The sequence below is a fragment of the Neopsephotus bourkii genome, unplaced genomic scaffold, assembly GCF_033783945.1.
Source record: "Neopsephotus bourkii isolate Nb327-2 ecotype Australia unplaced genomic scaffold, CSIRO-AGI_Nbou_v1 NB_1820, whole genome shotgun sequence".
NCBI classification, from domain to species: Eukaryota; Metazoa; Chordata; class Aves; order Psittaciformes; family Psittacidae; genus Neopsephotus; species Neopsephotus bourkii.
Window position 1 is genome coordinate 7626197 of NW_026902293.1, and position 17155 is coordinate 7643351.

Genomic DNA, 17155 nt, shown 5'->3' on the forward strand with positions numbered 1-17155 from the left:
GGGACCTTTAAAGATTCGTTTAGTCCACTCCCCCTGCCATGTGCAGGGATATTTTCCACTAGACCAGGTTGCTCAAAGCCTCATCCAACCTGGCCTTGAAAATGTCCAATGATGAGGCCACCCACAACTTCTCTGGAAAACCTGTTTGATTGCCTCACCACCCTCACAGTAAAAAATTTCTTCTAATGTCCAATCAAAATTTACTCTCTTTCATCTTAAAACCATTGTCCCTTGTCCTGTCACCTCAGGCCTCAGTAAAAAGTCTCTCTTGGTCTTATATAAGACCCTTTTGTATCCTGAAAGAGCAAAATAAGGTCTCTGCAGAGTCTTCTCCTCTCCAGGCTCTCTCAATAGTTTGAGACCAGTGTGGACACAGTTTTATGTCATAAAGGCATCCTCAGCTACTCCTCTCATAAATCATATTAATTAGATTATAATATTGTTTCAAAAAATATTGGTATAGCTAAAACACCATAACTTATATGTAGATAAGGCCTAAGTCATACCCTGCATGTTACACTACTCTGGTAGAATAAGCAAAACCTGGTAAGTTCCCCACTTGATGAGTCTTGCTGGCAAATTATCGCTTTTCCATCAGAGCCAAAAAAGAAACTGATGGTCTGCATTACCTAAAACCAGTTTAAATTGTTCAGTGAATCAGTAGTTCTCTGGAGGCATGCAAGTAGTAAAGTCAACACAACTGGATTTTTAGCCAAGATGCTTTACAATGTACAGAGGAAGATCAAAGCCATTTTAAATGCATCAAATTCAGCTGTAGGCAGAGGAGACACCAAAGCAAAATCAGTAATAGATTTTTTTTTTTGGTAAGTGTTCTCTATAAATTGTTCAACTTCACAGCACAATTTCCTCTGACACTTAATTCAGTCTTAAAATCTTATCAGGCTGAAAGTACAGAAGATAGAAATAATAATGGCCATGCAGAACTCCTTCAAAAATAAGATTCAAAAATTGTCATCAATTTTAAATCTCCTGCCATCTCAAATATGATTATCATAAAAATATAATTACAGTAGAATTGACCAACTAGAATATTTGCAACACAAAAATCAACAAACAAAGCCCAAGTCTACATATGCTCACCTGTCTTAATATCCTGATTTGCTAAGATGTGTATGCACATAACTTTAAACTTTTAAGTTGTTCCACTGATTTAACAGGGATTACTCATGTGCTGAAAGTTAGTCAGTTGCTTAAATACTTCCTGAAATATGGATCTAAATTCAGATCTGATAAATTCAAAGTAGCAGCAGCCAAAGTAACACCTCATTACAGCTTTAAGACCATGCTGTTTTCCTTTAGCAAGCAATTTTACTTGCAGACCGGTGCTGGAGGCAACAACAGACTACCTGCTGGAGTGACCATGTGATTACAAAGTAGTGCTGCTACAGGGAAGCAAAAACTGGTTTTGCTATGAAATGTGAAACCAGAAAAAGATTATGTATATAATTAACAACAAGCCTTCTTTTTAAATTCATATAGGTTCCATAGCTCTTGCATAAAATCATAGAATCATAGAATAGTTAGGGTTGGAAAGGACCTTAAGATCATCAAGTTCCAACCCCCCTGCTACGGGCAGGGACACCTCACTCTAAACCATATCACCCAAGGCCTCGTCCAATCTGGCCCTGAACACCTCCGGGGATGGAGCATTCACAACCTCCCTGGGCAGCCCATTCCAGTGCCTCACCACCCTTAACAGTAAAGAATTTCCTCCTTATATCCAATCTGAACTTCCCCTGTTTAAGTTTTAACCCGTTACCCCTTGTCCTATCACTACAGTCCCTAATGAAGAATCCATCCCCAGCATCCCTATAGGCCCCCTTCAGATACTGGAAGGCTGCTATGAGATCTCCACGCAGCCTTCTCTTCTTCAGGCTGAACAGTCCCAACTTTCTCAGCCTATCTTCATACGGGAGGTGCTCCAGTCCCCTGATCATTCTTGTGGCCCTCCTCTGGACTTGTTCCAACAGTTCCATGCCCTTTTATGTTGAGGTCACCAGAACTGCACACAACACTCCAAGTAAAGTCTCACGAGAGCAGGGTAAAGGGGCAGGATCACCTCCTTTGACTTGCTGGTCACACTCCTCTTGATGCAGCCCAGGGTACAGTTGGCTTTCTGGGCTGCAAGTGCACACTGCTGGCTCATGTTCATTTTCTCATGGACCAGCACCCCCAAGTCATTCTCTGCAGGGCTGCTCTGAATCTCTTCTCTGCCCAACCTGTAGCTGTGCCTGGGATTACTCCGACCCAGGTGTAGGATCTTGCACTTGGCATGGTTAAACTTCATGAGGTTGGCATCAGCCCACCTCACAAGCGTGTCAAGGTCCCTCTGGATGGCATTCCTTCCCTCCAGCGTATCAACCGAACCACACAGCTTGGTGTCATCGGCAAACTTGCTGAGAGCGCACTCAATCCCACTGTCCATGTCAGCGACGAAGATGTTAAACAAGACCAGTCCCAACACCAGTCCGTGAGGGACACCACTCGTTACTGGTCTCCAGCTGGACATTGAGCCATTGACCACAGCTCTTTGTGTGCGGCCATCCAGCCAGTTCTGTATCCACCAAGTGGTCCATTCATTGAATTGATGTCTCTCCAATTTAGAGACAAGAATGATGTGTGGGACAATGTCAAACGCTTTACACAAATCCAGGTAGATGACATCAACTGCTCTGCCCCTGTCCATCAGTTCTGTAGCACCATCATAAAAGGCCACCAAATTGGTCAGGCAGGATTTCCCCTTAGTGAAGCCATGCTGGCTGTCACCAAGCACCTTGTTGTTCTTCATGTGCCTTAGCATGCCTTCCAGGAGAATCTGCTCCAAGATTTTGCCAGGCACAGAGGTGAGACTGACTGGTCTGTAATTCCCCGAGTCATCCATTTTCCCTTTCTTGAAAATGGGGGTTATATTTCCCTTTTTCCAGTCATCGGGAACTTCACCTGACTGCCACAATTTTTCAAATATGATGGACAGCGGCTTAGCAACTTCATTTGCCAGCTCTTTCAGGATCCATGGATGGATTTCATCAGGACCCATGGACTTGTGCACGTTCAGGTTTTTAAGATGGTCTCGAACCAGTTCCTCTCCTACAGTGGGCCCAAGGTCTTCATTGTCACAGTCCCTGCATCTGCCTTCCAAGACTTGCATGCTACAGTCAGAGCCTTTGCCACTGAAGACCGAGGTAAAGAAGTCATTCAGAACCTCAGCCTTCTCCAAATCCTGTGTATCTAGTTCCCCCGAGAGCTTCCTGAGGGGGCCTACGCTCTCCCTAGTCTGTTTTTTATTTGCTATGTACCTGTAGATTCCCTTCCTGTTATCTTTAACATCCCTAGCCAAGTTTAATTCTAACTGGGCCTTAGTTTTCCTAACCTGGTCCCTAGCTTCCTGGGCAACATCCCTGTATTTTTCCCAGGCTGCCTGTCTTTGCTTCCACTTTCTATAAGACTCTTTTTCATCTGAGTTTTCCTCAGTAGCTCCTTGTCCATCCAAGGAGGTCTCCTAGCCCTCCTGCTGCACTTCCTTCTGGTTGGGATGCAACACTGCTGAGCTTGTAGCAGGTGATCCTTGAATATCAACCAAGAGTCTTGGGCCCCCCTGCCCTCTAGGCCTATATCCCATGGAACCTTACTAAGCAGGTTCCTGAAGAGGCCAAAGTCTGCTCTCTTGAAGTCTAGGGCAGTGAGCTTACTGCACGCTCTTCGCACTTTCCTAAGGATCTCAAATTCAACTATCTCATGGTAGCTGCATCCAAGGCTGCCCTGCAGTGCCACATTTCCAACGAGCCCTTCCCTGTTGGTGAGCACGAGGTCAAGCATGGCGCCTCTCCTTGTCGGTTCCTCTATAACTTGCAGAAGGAAGTTGTCTTCCACACAACTGATGAACCTCCTAGATTGCTTGTGCCGGGCTGTACCATCATTCCAACAGATGTCAGGGTGGTTGAAATCACCTATGAGAATGAGGGCCTGTGAGCATGAAGCTTTTCCTATCTGTCTATAGAGTGCTTCATCCACAGATTCCTTTTGATCAGGCGGTCTGTAACAGATCCCCACAGTAATGTCTCCCAATGCTGTTTTCCCTTTAACCCTGACCCACAAGCTCTCTGTCGACTGCTCACCTGTCCCCAGACAGAGTTCCATACACTCCAGCCTATCCCTAACATAAAGGGCAACTCCCGCTCTGCACCTGCCAGGCCTCTTTTCTAAAGAGTCTGTAACCTTCCATTCCAACACTCCAGTCATAGGAGCCATCGCACCATGTTTCTGTGATGCCTACTATATTATACCCCTGTAGACGTGCACACATCTCTAATTCCTTTTGTTTGTTCCCCATGCTACGCACATTTGTATAGAGGCATCTGAGCCGAGCTCCAAATGAAGCCAGCTCATTGCCTGGAGCAGCCGGAATATCTCTGCATTGGTCCAAGCATTTATTATAGGTGCTGGCAACTGACTGGGAGCCTTGGGATGGAATGATGCCCCCCTCCCCCAACACATCTAGTTTAAAGCCTCCTTAGCCAGTCTGTCAAGCCTCCTACCAAAACTGATCTTTATCAGAGCTCCACCAGCCCCCGCTAGACCTGTCCTACAAACTTGGGTCCCATGTTCAAGACACCCAAACCCCTGATTGTGACACCACTCTTTTAACCATTTATTAACCTTGCTAATCCTCCTAGCTTTTTTAGGTCCTCCCCTGTATCCTGGAGAAGAGACAAAAATACTATCTGAGCTCCAGAGCCCTTAACCACCTCTCCCAGGGCTCTGTAGTCCTTCCTTATGTTCCCCAGGCTACTGCTATCTATATCCCTAGCACCCACATGTATCACCAGAAGTGGGTAATAGTCCGTGGGGCTTACTAGAGCAGGCAGCCTCTCTGCCACATCCCTGATCTGTGCCCCTGGTAGGCAACACACCTCCCTTGAGACCGGGTCAGGCCGATAGACGAGTGCTTCTGTCCCTTTCAAAGTAGAATCCCCTACTACTACGACCCGCCACTTTTTCCTGGCAGCACCAGTAGAGATCTTCTTTACCAGTGCATCAGCCAGCTGCTTCTGGCACAAGTGCATTTCCTCATGAGCCCCCTGCAGGACAGCAAAGCAGTTCTGCATGGGGAAAACAGATTTAGGAGGAAGTCCCTTGCTTTTAATTGTCCTTTTCCTCCTTTTCTGTTGTTTTTTTGTTGTTGTTTTTTTTTGTGTCACCAATTCCCAGCTTCTAGGGTTAACGGCCTCCTTCTATCCTCCATGAGTGGAGCTCTGCCCATTGTGCACCTTTCCTTCACCAGAGCAGTGCAGGCACTCTCTACACCCCGAAGTCTGCACTGCAGCCTCCCCTCTCATTGGCTCTGTCTGAGTGCCTAGGGTGGCCACAGCCGGGGCAGCCAGAGCAGAGCTCCCAGACCGGGCCCTGCTCATACGGTGAGTGCTCAACATCCCGCTTGCCTGCCCGCATGAACTGCCTCGACCCACTCTGTTTGCCCACTCTGTTCACCGCGCTCCTGGTAGCTCACGCTCCCTGGGGCAGGTTTTTAGCCAGCATGTCTCTCTTCACTAAGTACTTCTCCCTCTGTTCAGCTTTCACATGGTGATTCGTTCTGTCCAAAGTCTGTCTTGTAAGGCTGCTCTAAAAACAAGATCTGACAACTCAAAAGTGTACCTTAACAGCTACACCGATAATCATCACCCTGATATCCCTTCCCCCTACTACTGAAAACTGATCTAGAGAACACAAAACTTCTTCAGAAACTTGTGACACATGAAAGCTGGACTCTACAGGAAAATGGAACCTAGAGTGGATGAAGAGGAGATGCTGGATTTCAGCAGGTTGCAGATATTCAGGTAAATTTCCACCAGTGCTGAGCATGGTTTTTCTACTCTCCTGAGCTGAAGCTTATGTTGAGAGAATGTCCTTAGCTTTCAGGAGTCCCTCCTGCTTCCCGTGTGACAGAAGTGCATAAGGAGGTACTGCATACTATCCAGTTATTTCAAGGCATTTGCAGAATGTGGATCATGTTTTTCTATCCTTCTTCCCCAGAAATCTCTTTTAAAGTTAAGGGAAAATGTCCTTTAAAACGCAATTGCCTCCCCTGATAATGTTTCTTTTGTGAAGAAGTAACAGTGATGGTACGAGTAAGTGCTCCTACCTAAAGAAGCTGAGTTTGAGAGACAGATGTATCTCTCTTCCTGTTTAGTTATGGTATTGTCATGTTTGATTGACCGAATGTGGCCTGGACTGGGGGTTGAAGCCAGTGATTCTTATGGGCCCCTTTCAACTTGAGATATTCTATTATTTGGGGATACTTTGACCGAATGTGGCCTGGACTGGGGGTTGAAGCCAGTGATTCTTATGGGCCCCTTTCAACTTGAGATATTCTATTATTTGGGGATTCTTTGGCACAGTAGGTTACATCCCACAGTATGTAAATCTAAATAATACTGGTGGATGCCATCCTAAAAAAAGGCTACAGGAAACAGAAAGGCATGAAGAGTAGGAGGAGAGAAATAAAAGAGATGCAGACCCGAAGTTTAATAAAAGGTATTCAGGGGACTTGAGGGGTTAAAAAAAAAGACAAATAAAAATAAGTCTGGTACTTTATGTCAGGACACATTCTTCAGCATTCATACTGAAGGGGTCAGAGGAGACTGTTTAGCTAGAGAAAATGCTGAAGAAGCTTAAGGTGATCTTCAGTATCCTCTGTATCCACTACATTGCTGATACCCAGAGAAGAGGGTAAAAGCACAATGAAATAATGAAGAAGGTTTCGAAGCCTGAACCAATAGATGGTCAAGCAGCGAAATGTAATAAATAATCTCTGCTTTAAAATGTGAGCTATTTACCTGCATGAGGTTAGCATGATGGATAAAAAGAGCTTTAAACTAAGGGTAAACGTCTAATTTTTATATCCTGCTTAATACATAGAAATAAAAAATATCAGCTAAAGGGGGACACAGCAACCAAAACCAGTAATAAGAAACAAAGCCACTGACATAATGAGGAGTCAGGCATATGACAAGATTCAAGGCAAATAACCACCGTAGGTATGAAATCAAATGAGACTGATGTGAAACAGTTCAACTGACTGTAAATAAAGGAAGAAAAGACTCCAGACTCCTTTTATTTGTTCTCAGAATTTTGTCGTCTTCAGAGATGAGGAAACATTTTCATCAGTACTTGTACAACTGAAATGAATCTGTCTTAAGTGCTGAAGTGTTTTCTTAAAAATAAGGTAGGATCCTAAAATCGGACACTATTTTACTAAATACATTTCTTAAATACAACCAAATGGCTTTATAGCTTCTTGGCTGTCTGGCATATAAAGGAACACTTATCCCCAGTGGTCTTTACACTAGTCTAAAACTAGCTTCTTTTTAATTAAACGCTTGCAAATCAGAACTTACTGTGCTTGTACACATCTGTGTACATTATGAACACATCTGCAACATGTATGACTAACAACCATTCAAAGTTATTTCACATAGCTGCAAACAATAGGAAACCTTACACTTTCATGACCATGTAACACAACCATAAAACCACCATTTCATATCACTTTTGTGTTATAAAAAAAATTTAGTGATTTTTTTTCCCAAGAGCTCGAAATACAAGTCTCAAATCCCCAGCAGAAATGCCCACTTAAGATTTACATGAATACAACGTCTGTTTCATCTTCATGCTAAAATCATGGATTTTCATCTCCTCTGGACATCCACAGATCTCTATCTGATCAGTGTAAGATAATAAGGTAAAAGTCTTCAATAGAAAATTCAGCTTTTGTAAAGAAACTTGTCTTCATTTTTCCCAAGTGCTGAAAACATTTCAAAACCCAGATTAAAACTACACATTTATATCTTCCAAATATCTTTAATTCTTCTAATTAATTCAGTTGTATGCATATAGTTATAACTTGTTTTCAAATTGTAATAAACCAAATCTCCAACGTACCACAACTAAAGAATCTTTGAAGTATATACAATGAGAAAAGATATAAAGATAACAGATGTAGTATTGCAAATATATATTTGCATATGAAATAGATCAGGAGAACATTATATTAAATTACATAGTATTAATATGACAAAAAAATCTTTTTCTATTTTCCAGCTACCAGCCCAGGAAGTTTGACATGGGAAATGACTATTAATCTCTATTTCTTCCTTCCTTGTTTTCACTCCTAGAACCTAGAATAAAGTCTCCTTGTCAAATCTCAGTAGCAGCTATAAAACTTGTTGCTTTCACTGGCTTTACAAGGTATTTATAACTGACTGCACTTCTGTAAGTAATTAGACCTTGATGTGTAATTTTATTTACAGATGAAAAAGAAAAATTGTGAAGAATTTTTAGTATTTATTTAAAAACTCCAGCCTCTTTACTAAAAATAAATAACAAAACTGTAAAATCAACTTTCACTAATTTAATCCAGTTTTGAAGAAAACCAAAGCAGATCCACTACACAAAAACTGAGCCATCTTAATTTGTCTGTGTAAATGTAGAATCATTCAGGAATTTCAGGTCTTTCATTTAGTTTTCTTCTACAGATATCTAGTGTTACACTAAAAATCAACAACACAACTGTAAGAAAATGAAATTTTAACCTGAGTCTCATGGCACTGTATGCAAGTATAGTATTATTTTAATGATTTTGTTTTAGAAAAAATATTGTTAAGATAATGCAACCATTATCTTAACCATTATAAAGGTCTTCTAACATGACTTGGCAGTGGAAAAGCCATCATAAAGATTTGGAAAAACCTGCACATATAAATATATACGTGCAAAATTCCCAGTGTAGGTGATAACTACCTAAAAACCGTGAGGCAACAATGGTCACACTAGGTCTTCAATCTGTTTGCCTTGCTTAGGTCAGAGTTTTGTGGCACTCGACAGAAGTATATGTGTACCGTACTGGTTGTGCAATTTGAATGCTTACTATATGTGAGAACTACTTCTTAATGAAATGCTTGTTTCAAACCAATGCTGCATTTGAATTTTTTTAAAAGGAAAACCTTTTAAATTTGCCCTTACAAAAACAGGCATAGCTTCTATGAAGAAATTAGTATCAAACTTTTAACTAGTTTAAAGGAATAATTTCAAGTATCCTAATCTTTCTCTCTGAGATGCTATTAATGTCCACCTTGAGGGTCTCAGTGTTTTGCAATAGCCCTTCAAGAGACTTAAAGTCTAGTCTGTACCAGCTATGAGTTTTATGCAAAGACCCAAGCAGTTGTCAGACAATCTAATTGTTCTCAGCTGAAGAACCTTGTGCAACAAATCAACATCACAGTGATTTAGCATCTTTATTGCTCAAGGGTTGCAAACTACTTCTACTTGTTGAAATAAACAGTATTCATAGCACTTCAGTCTGTCTAAAATTGCATTTTTGGTTGTTTTTGCAATAAAACTTTCTGAGGCTAGAAAATTAAGTGCACATTCAGCTTTGGTACAATTCTGGCCCCATTATGACTTAAATAATTTACATGTAACCTGGTCTGATGAGTGAGAACATTTTATAACAATATGAAAAATGTTTTTATGATATTGGTCCTGAATAACAAAACCCTGGATGTGCCAAAGTTGCCATTAGTTAGAGCCAGATTTTCAGACTGGATTTTCTAGAGCTGCTGAGAGAATTACCAGATGGACTAACAGACTTTTCTCTGTGAACCCATTTCCCAGGAAAACATATATTTTTTGCCCTTATTCCTTCTCAGGTAATGGTAAGGAAAATGTGTCTCCTGGTGACAGCAAAACAAAAATGCAAAACTGAATGTAAAAAAAAGGAAGAAGAACCAAACATAAGGAAATAAAAATAAAATCTCAAAAAGCCAGCAATAAATGATGATGGGCACTGTGCAGCATTAAGAGGTATACTTCCAATATGGGTCACGACAACTTCACTAGAATATCCATGTAAAAAATTACTGCAACCGAATAGCAATAAGAAGATAACAAGCTGAGAAACATGAACATTCCCAAAAAATTAATCAATTTGAGCCACTCTGGAGGCAGTTAATACTATTTGACACTGTCCACTTTACATTTAGCTTTGAATAGGCTGATGCCTGAAACGGCAGATCTACTTGGTTTAGAAATAAACCTGTATCTAAATTATACAACATGTAATCTCCACTTCTGCAATTTCACACATACAGTATGGAAAAGGAAGTATTATTTTCCATAGAAATCACAGAATACTGAAAAAGTGAAAAATGTTAACATGTCCAAAAAGCAAAGGAATCTCTCTAAACACAGTCTATAAAGAGATTGAAATCTTTCACATTAAAAGAAAAATGATACACACCTAGTTTAAGAATTTGAATCTGCCCCAAACACCTGCAGTGCTATTCATGCCTGCACAGACAGACCTGTGCCACAAAACCCACTTCCAAAAATTTCAAGTTTCTAAACGATTTCGTTTTTTTTCTTTAAATAGGACATATATGTAAAGAAAAGAAATACAAAACTAATCTTCTAGACAAAGAACAGGAAGAAAACTGTCACATTCTCTGGTTTGCATTTATAACCAGACCCTATCTAGAGATTAGAATAGCTTCAAACCTATTGTAGTTGAGGATATGATGTCATCATTTAAGGGACACAGATAATTTAGTTCACAATATCTATTCATACGAACCGAAGAAAGCAAAAGGGGGAATGAAGAACACTTTCATACCCCCCTCTCCTGGATCATTCCTATTTTGCATGGATTCATCATCCATGTAAGAGTATGCAAGTATTCTTTCTTTCCTGCCAATGCCATCTGCTAGTTAACTTCTGTAAAAGCACAAGTCATTTTAGTTCCATTAGATGCACGCATCGGACTGACCGATTTTCTCTCTCTTGCTGCAAGTTCTGAATTTTCTGTGAGACTTATTCTTAAAATAGTGAGTAAGATACTTACCACACTCTGTTCACATGAACTACAGCACCTTTCATTACTGATTAATGAAAAACCTGGGAATTTGCTAAAGAAAAGCTGAAGAGACCATCAGGTTTGCCAAAAATAAAGCAATAATCAACATAGAAAATATTCAGTCAATTAATTAGTCTTCTTACCTTGTTCTTTTATCTGACGAATTTGCTTCACAGTTTCTTTCAAGATTGCACATTTGTCAGGTTTAAAGTTAAAGTTGTCAATATCATTAAAATTTGCAAAAATCAGCTCTGCAAGTTCTTCTATGTATTTATTCTCTTGCTCACGATTGCGTTTCTCAGTGCTTCTTTTAGGGCTGGAAAAGGATTTTATTTAATGTCACTTTGCCTGCCTTCTGCCCAGCTCAATGATTATTTCAAATGGTTTGAGAGCAGTTTAACAAAACCAGAGACAATTGTCCCCTCGCACTTCAAAAGTCTAACTTACAAGTTTCTCAAGCAGAGAAGGAAAGGAGCATTCAAAGACACTACTTGCCCCTTGCTCCACTCCCAGCAGTTACATTTTTGTTTAAAAGAGGTTTGAGATTTGAAATTCAAAACCAAAGATTAACTGGGGGAATGGGATTTCAACATTTAACAAGCATCCCTCCACATGGTGTTGAGAATCCAGAGAGTATCATATAGTGACAGTGTAAGAGAAAATAAAACAGCTTCAGAAGTTAAACCAAACAACTCATATTCTCTGCCTCCTTGTGAAATTATGACAGTTGCAAAAAGAAATGGTAAATGAGTGGATATGCTTTAAAATCTATTTGTGTTGGTAATGCAACTGCCATAAAACTGGAAAATATTTTTCAAGTCCCTGATTATGATGAACAAGAACTGCCGGAATGAGGGACTGAAGACTCCTTGCAATGATTACCCAAAAAAGGTTTTTACATAGCTCCTAAATTGTCACTTAAATTTTGTATTTTGGCACTACACTGGATTCAAACCAACCAACCAAATAAGAATAAAAGATATAAGCCTCCACCCCAAAGCCACAACAATACAAAATTACTGCATCAGAGTAGTCTGGTATTGATTTCTCTTAGCAAGAATGTAAGTTTGTAATTTTCTACCTGAAAAATGTGTGCACGTGTAACAATTTAAGTGTTGCTTTTTCAGTGTCTTCAGAAATAAATGGTCTAACCTGGGTCCAAGTTGATCGGGATCCTTGCGCTTTCTTGACTCTGCTCTGGTTGGGTCAGAGGTATTTTCTCCCATCCCACTCATCTTGAACACATATCAGCAACTAAAAAGAAGAAAGGGCAAGAAAAGATTATGGTGGAAGAATCATGAGCTCTCTGTTCTCAAGTTTCTCATTCCATGCTCAACTCAGCTTTTACTTGGCAAAGCTATCATTTAAAATAGAGGTTTTTTTGAAAGTTACCAATAAAAACTTTGTGTTTATGACACCACAAAATGCTACACAAAACTCCTGAAGAAAATTTGTGGTGGGCAAGAAAAGTGTTCTCATCTCTAACTGCTACCAGATAAGTACGTTTTGTGCCTGGGTTGCTGAATTTTCATGGCAATTTTGCAAGGATGACTGAAGAAAGATGAAAGAAAAGCCATAGTGCCACACAACAAGAAAAACACAACGGAATTGAAATACATTAAACGAAATGTGTATCCCAGCTACATGAACAGGTAGCACATGCAGCTTTAGTTAAAAATCAAAAGATAATACTTGCACAAGAACATGTGCAATACTGTAGAAACAGAACATCTGTCAACACTAGAGATCACTGAGGAACTGATAAATATTTTGTGCGTATAATCTACCTCATAAGGAAAACAACTTGTCGAGCTACCATGTATTAAAACAACACAAGCTTATTACAATTTGTGCAATAAACAGCCCATGGAAATCCTGCCCTGCTCCTGGCCGTCTGTTGTCCTGTGCACCATAGGAATACACAAAACTTGCCTGCCCCGGGTTACATACTCCTCAATAAATGCCAATATTCTGGAGGCAGAAAGCACTATTACAAAGGGCATAGGGAAGTGATTCATACCATGCTAAAATGAGAGCTGGAGCCTGTAATTCTACGATCACATCAGCATAAAACGGAAATCAGGTATCAAAACAAGGGGGTTTACCAGCTTCTTCAAGCCCTTCTGTCCCACCAGTTCTCTTCCCTCTGCTGGCCCAGTCAGGATGCACTGAATTTAATGAGGGAACTGCTGTGGGTTAAAACTGCAGTGCTCTTTTGCTTTTTCCTTTTTGACACTTTATAAAATCTAGCAGCTGTGGATGTTCACAGGTAATAGGTGTGCTGGTAACAGGATATTCTGGAAATCTAAGTTTTCCCAATGAACTGGCTGAATGAAGATATCAGCAGAAAGAGCCTGAAGACTATGATCCAAGCAGTTCTGCAGGGATGCTGAGAAAGGCTACTTACTGGAACTTGAACAGGCAAACAAAGACTCCTAGCCATCTCAGACTCAGAATTGAACACCAGCTAATCTTTTTCTAAACTAAGTGGCAATTCTGTTGTTGTTTTGTTGGTTTTGGTTGTTTTTTTTTATAAATACTGCTCAGATTTCATGCAAAAGACTGGATCATGCCTGAAACACAGCTCCCAGCTGGTCTTTGAATGGATGGTGTCAGATTCTATTTGAAAATACCTTTTCTCTATTGAGTTTACCCATAGAATGGTTTGTGTTGGAAAGGGACTTGAAGATTGTAGCTCCAAATCCCCTGCCATGGGCAGGGAGACTTTCCACTAGACCAGGTTCCTTGAAGCCCATCCAATCTGGCCATGTATATCCATATGCATATACACACTGCCAACCTTTCGAGAACAACCCACTGCAAGAAGGGAACACTGATTCTGCAGTAAAGCAGAGCTGAGCTTTTAAAGGGAAGACATGCCATCACTAACTCCATCACTGTGTACTTGCTGGAGAACTCTGCAATTCTCCAGTGATGCAGTCAGGGCATTCATAGTGCCACACCAACGCTGACCTTACTGCAGAGCATGAAACATCTACTGCAGTCTGCAGTGTTGCCTGTGAAACTGACTCTTCCTTAAATCAGCATCTTCACTTATTTCCAGCCCCAGCAGGCATTCACATGTATATTCAAATACAAAAGTAGAAATATACATCCATCTGATGTGTTTCACTTTCATGAAAATATGCAGTATCACAAGTATGACAAGCAGAGCTCCAAAGAAGGAGCAAGATACTATTAAGAAAACTGTCAGTAATTAAGAGAATTTGTTAGGAGACAACAGTTCCACATCTCTGTCAGTGGAAAGCTGGAAGTGTCCTTAGGGCTCTGTTTAAATGACTGAATTTTTTACTGACCAGGGTGAGAATAATTCAGCATAAAGAAACTGTACATGCCTGAGATCATCTGACCTCTGAGAAGCACTCAGATGGTGGCCTAAAGTTCAGGTGACCTAAAGGCTGGGGAATCCCTGAATTTCTTACATTTCCCAAGTAATACCTCAGAAATGTAAACCAATTCACTATTTTTCTTGAGAACAGCAAGCACAACAATTCATGAAAATCTGTCGAACATTCAACTTCCATCTTCTTCCCCTGAGTAGTAAGAATTAAAGACAGAAAAAAGCATTTAGGGGGAACAACCCCTCCACATCCCATTCCTCCACAAGAAAGCAAATAGGAACAGTCATTGACAGCTTTCCCAGCTACTCTGTCAGAGTTATTGCAAAGGGAAGTGCCTTTTTGAGGTAACCAAAGTTTCATGGGTAGCTCCAACAGAGAATCATAGAATGATTTGGGTTGGAAGAGACTTTAAAGCTCATGTAGTTCCATCCAACCACCCTACCCCAGGCAGGGACACTTTCCACTAGATGAGGATGTATCAAAGCCCCATCCAGCCTGGCCTCGAGCACTTCCAGGGATGGGGCATCCACAGCTTCTTGAGGCAACCTTTTCCAGTGTCTCACCACCATCACAGTAAATAACATTTTCTAATCTAAACCTACCCTCCTTCTGTTTAAAGCAATTCCCCCTTGTCCTATCATTACATGTCCTTGTAAGAAGTCCCTTTCCAGCATATGTCATCAATGCATGTATCAATTCTTTTCATTCACACTGATGCTATTCCTTAGGAATTCCACTAGATCTACAGTATCTGCCTTCAGAAGACATATTAAAACTATCCTCCCACCACAAACATCTTCAACCTTTTGTATTTAAGGGAACAAAAGTGGTATCATGAAACTAGTACCTTCTCTCTTTATTAAACATAGTAAATGGTTCTAGACAAATAAATTATGTATTTTGTTTGCACTTACAGGCCATTACGTCTTTTTCTCCACAGCCTTATCAGCTTCTTCTTAGAATGAGTTACCCGTTTCTTTTTACTCATCATAAATTTTTCTGGAAATCTACCACCTACTACCGTGTTTGCTTTCTGCTCTCCCCTATGTCTTCATTAGAAATTACATTCTATACCTCAAAGATCTGTACAGGTTCTGTAGCTCCTATGCTGTCCATGACCTTGTGCTCCAGAGCAGACATAAAATCCAGTGTTAGGAGCTAGACAGACAATACTAATACAATCTAAAAAAAATCTCAGAGGCTGAAATGAAAGTCGCTAAGCAGTATCTAGTACACAGTACTAAAATCAAGAGGATGTACCCACAAACTCTATCTCCCTAGGGATTATGTGGCTGACTAGGACAGGTTAAGTTCTGCTGGTCTTTGGGGATTAAGAAACTAAAATCTTCTCCTGAGTTAGAAGAAATGAGGAGAAATCAACTTTTATAAGCTGGGCATAGATAATCTGCTGCCCTGTTCCTCCATAATGCTATGTACCAAATACCATAGCCAGAAACTGGGCAATTGATTCAGTTCCCTCTTTGCAGAAGGATTTCAAGCCTGTATTTTTCACCAGGAAGGACAGCCTCCTAGGTGGTAGGCTATCTTTTTATGAAACCTGGATGTTCATGAAGTTAAGAGGGCATGGTTAACTCTTGCAGTGCAGTAGGAATCTTTAGGTTTGTAGACCATACTACTAAATTCACAGGTAAGTACTTCAAATGCTGTCTTAAGAGAAGGGTAGCTTCTGCTGAGAAGGGCAGCAAACATGTACTTCCCATTTCTCAGCACTGACTCCTAACAAGTAGAGTCAAAGAGATAAGCACCCTCCAGCTTCCTCATGTCTCTTGAAAAGAAAGCAGCCTTTTTTTTTTTTAAACAATGTGGTTTTTTGGGTTTTGTTTTTTTTTTTTTTTTTTTTTTTTTGTATAAGCTAATTCACATTCAAGATCTATGAATACCAGTAGATGAAGATGTCTGGAGGATTTAGGTACCTCCACAAATTTAATGTGGCATAAGCAAGGAATTAAAACCACATTTTTCAGAAGAAAGTACCTCTGGGCATGTGCAGCACCTAAGAGCAGGCACCTAGGAAACTTTGCAGTGAGAAGGGGAAAACCTCATGAGTTTAGATTGAATTGATAGATGAATTGTAGACATACAAACATCTGTGGGTCAGGAGCAGCCACACTGCATACTTTTAGGTTCTGCCCTAAGTCCTTCCATAGATATTAATTTATCAACCCCAAAATGTCTTGGTTATTCATTATTACTAATAGTTTCATAATATAAAAAATCCATAACATTAAATAAATTAATAATTTAACAAGACAATCTAGGGACTTCTAAAGTTGTTCCAGAACCACACAGATAGCTTCTCAGACCAGAAAATACGTCTCCCAAACCTGAAGTGTGAAATTTTCCAGGAAACATGACAATTCAAAACTGGTGCCACTAAGAGTAGAATGACAAGTCAGAGGCTCAAAGTTTTACTTCAATAAACGTCCCCTATAGGGAACTACCTTAGATTAGAAAGCAGCATTCATCCTGCTCCTCTGATCTTTTTATACATCTCTGCAGGAATTCCCAGAAAAAAAACAAAGATAAAGAAATTGCACAGTTCGGTTCATTTGGTGTTTTAGAAGAAATGGAAATGTAGTATCAGCTCTACCACATGTCTTCTGAAACAAGCTGGCAAGGCTTATTAGTATGGTAAAGAATAGGAAAAGGATTAACCAAATTGGGAATTAGTAAAAAAAAAACAAAACGAGGAGTAATCACTGCACTGAGGAGAAACAAACAGAGACATATGTTTGTTAATGTGAAAAATAGCATCATGATATGTCAGATGCTGAACTAAACCAATTTTTATTTGAAAGAAAATGTCTTACAAAGCTGCATTTGAGTGCATGTCTTGCAGAATGAA

At 40.2% G+C, this 17155-nt stretch overlaps 1 protein-coding gene across 11 annotated transcripts in view; it reads right to left on the reverse strand.

Moving 5' to 3' along the window:
• NCOA2 (nuclear receptor coactivator 2) overlaps positions 1-17155 on the reverse strand; it is a 198085-nt gene that overhangs the window by 69640 nt on the left and 111290 nt on the right. For all 11 annotated transcript variants that reach the window (XM_061342862.1, XM_061342860.1, XM_061342857.1 and 8 more), the window contains 2 exons: positions 12080-12181; positions 11071-11243 (listed from right to left, as the gene is read on the reverse strand). In XM_061342862.1, coding sequence (XP_061198846.1) covers positions 11071-11243; positions 12080-12162 — 256 coding nt within the window. In that variant the 5' untranslated portion in view covers positions 12163-12181. The remainder of the gene's footprint in view (positions 1-11070; positions 11244-12079; positions 12182-17155) is intronic.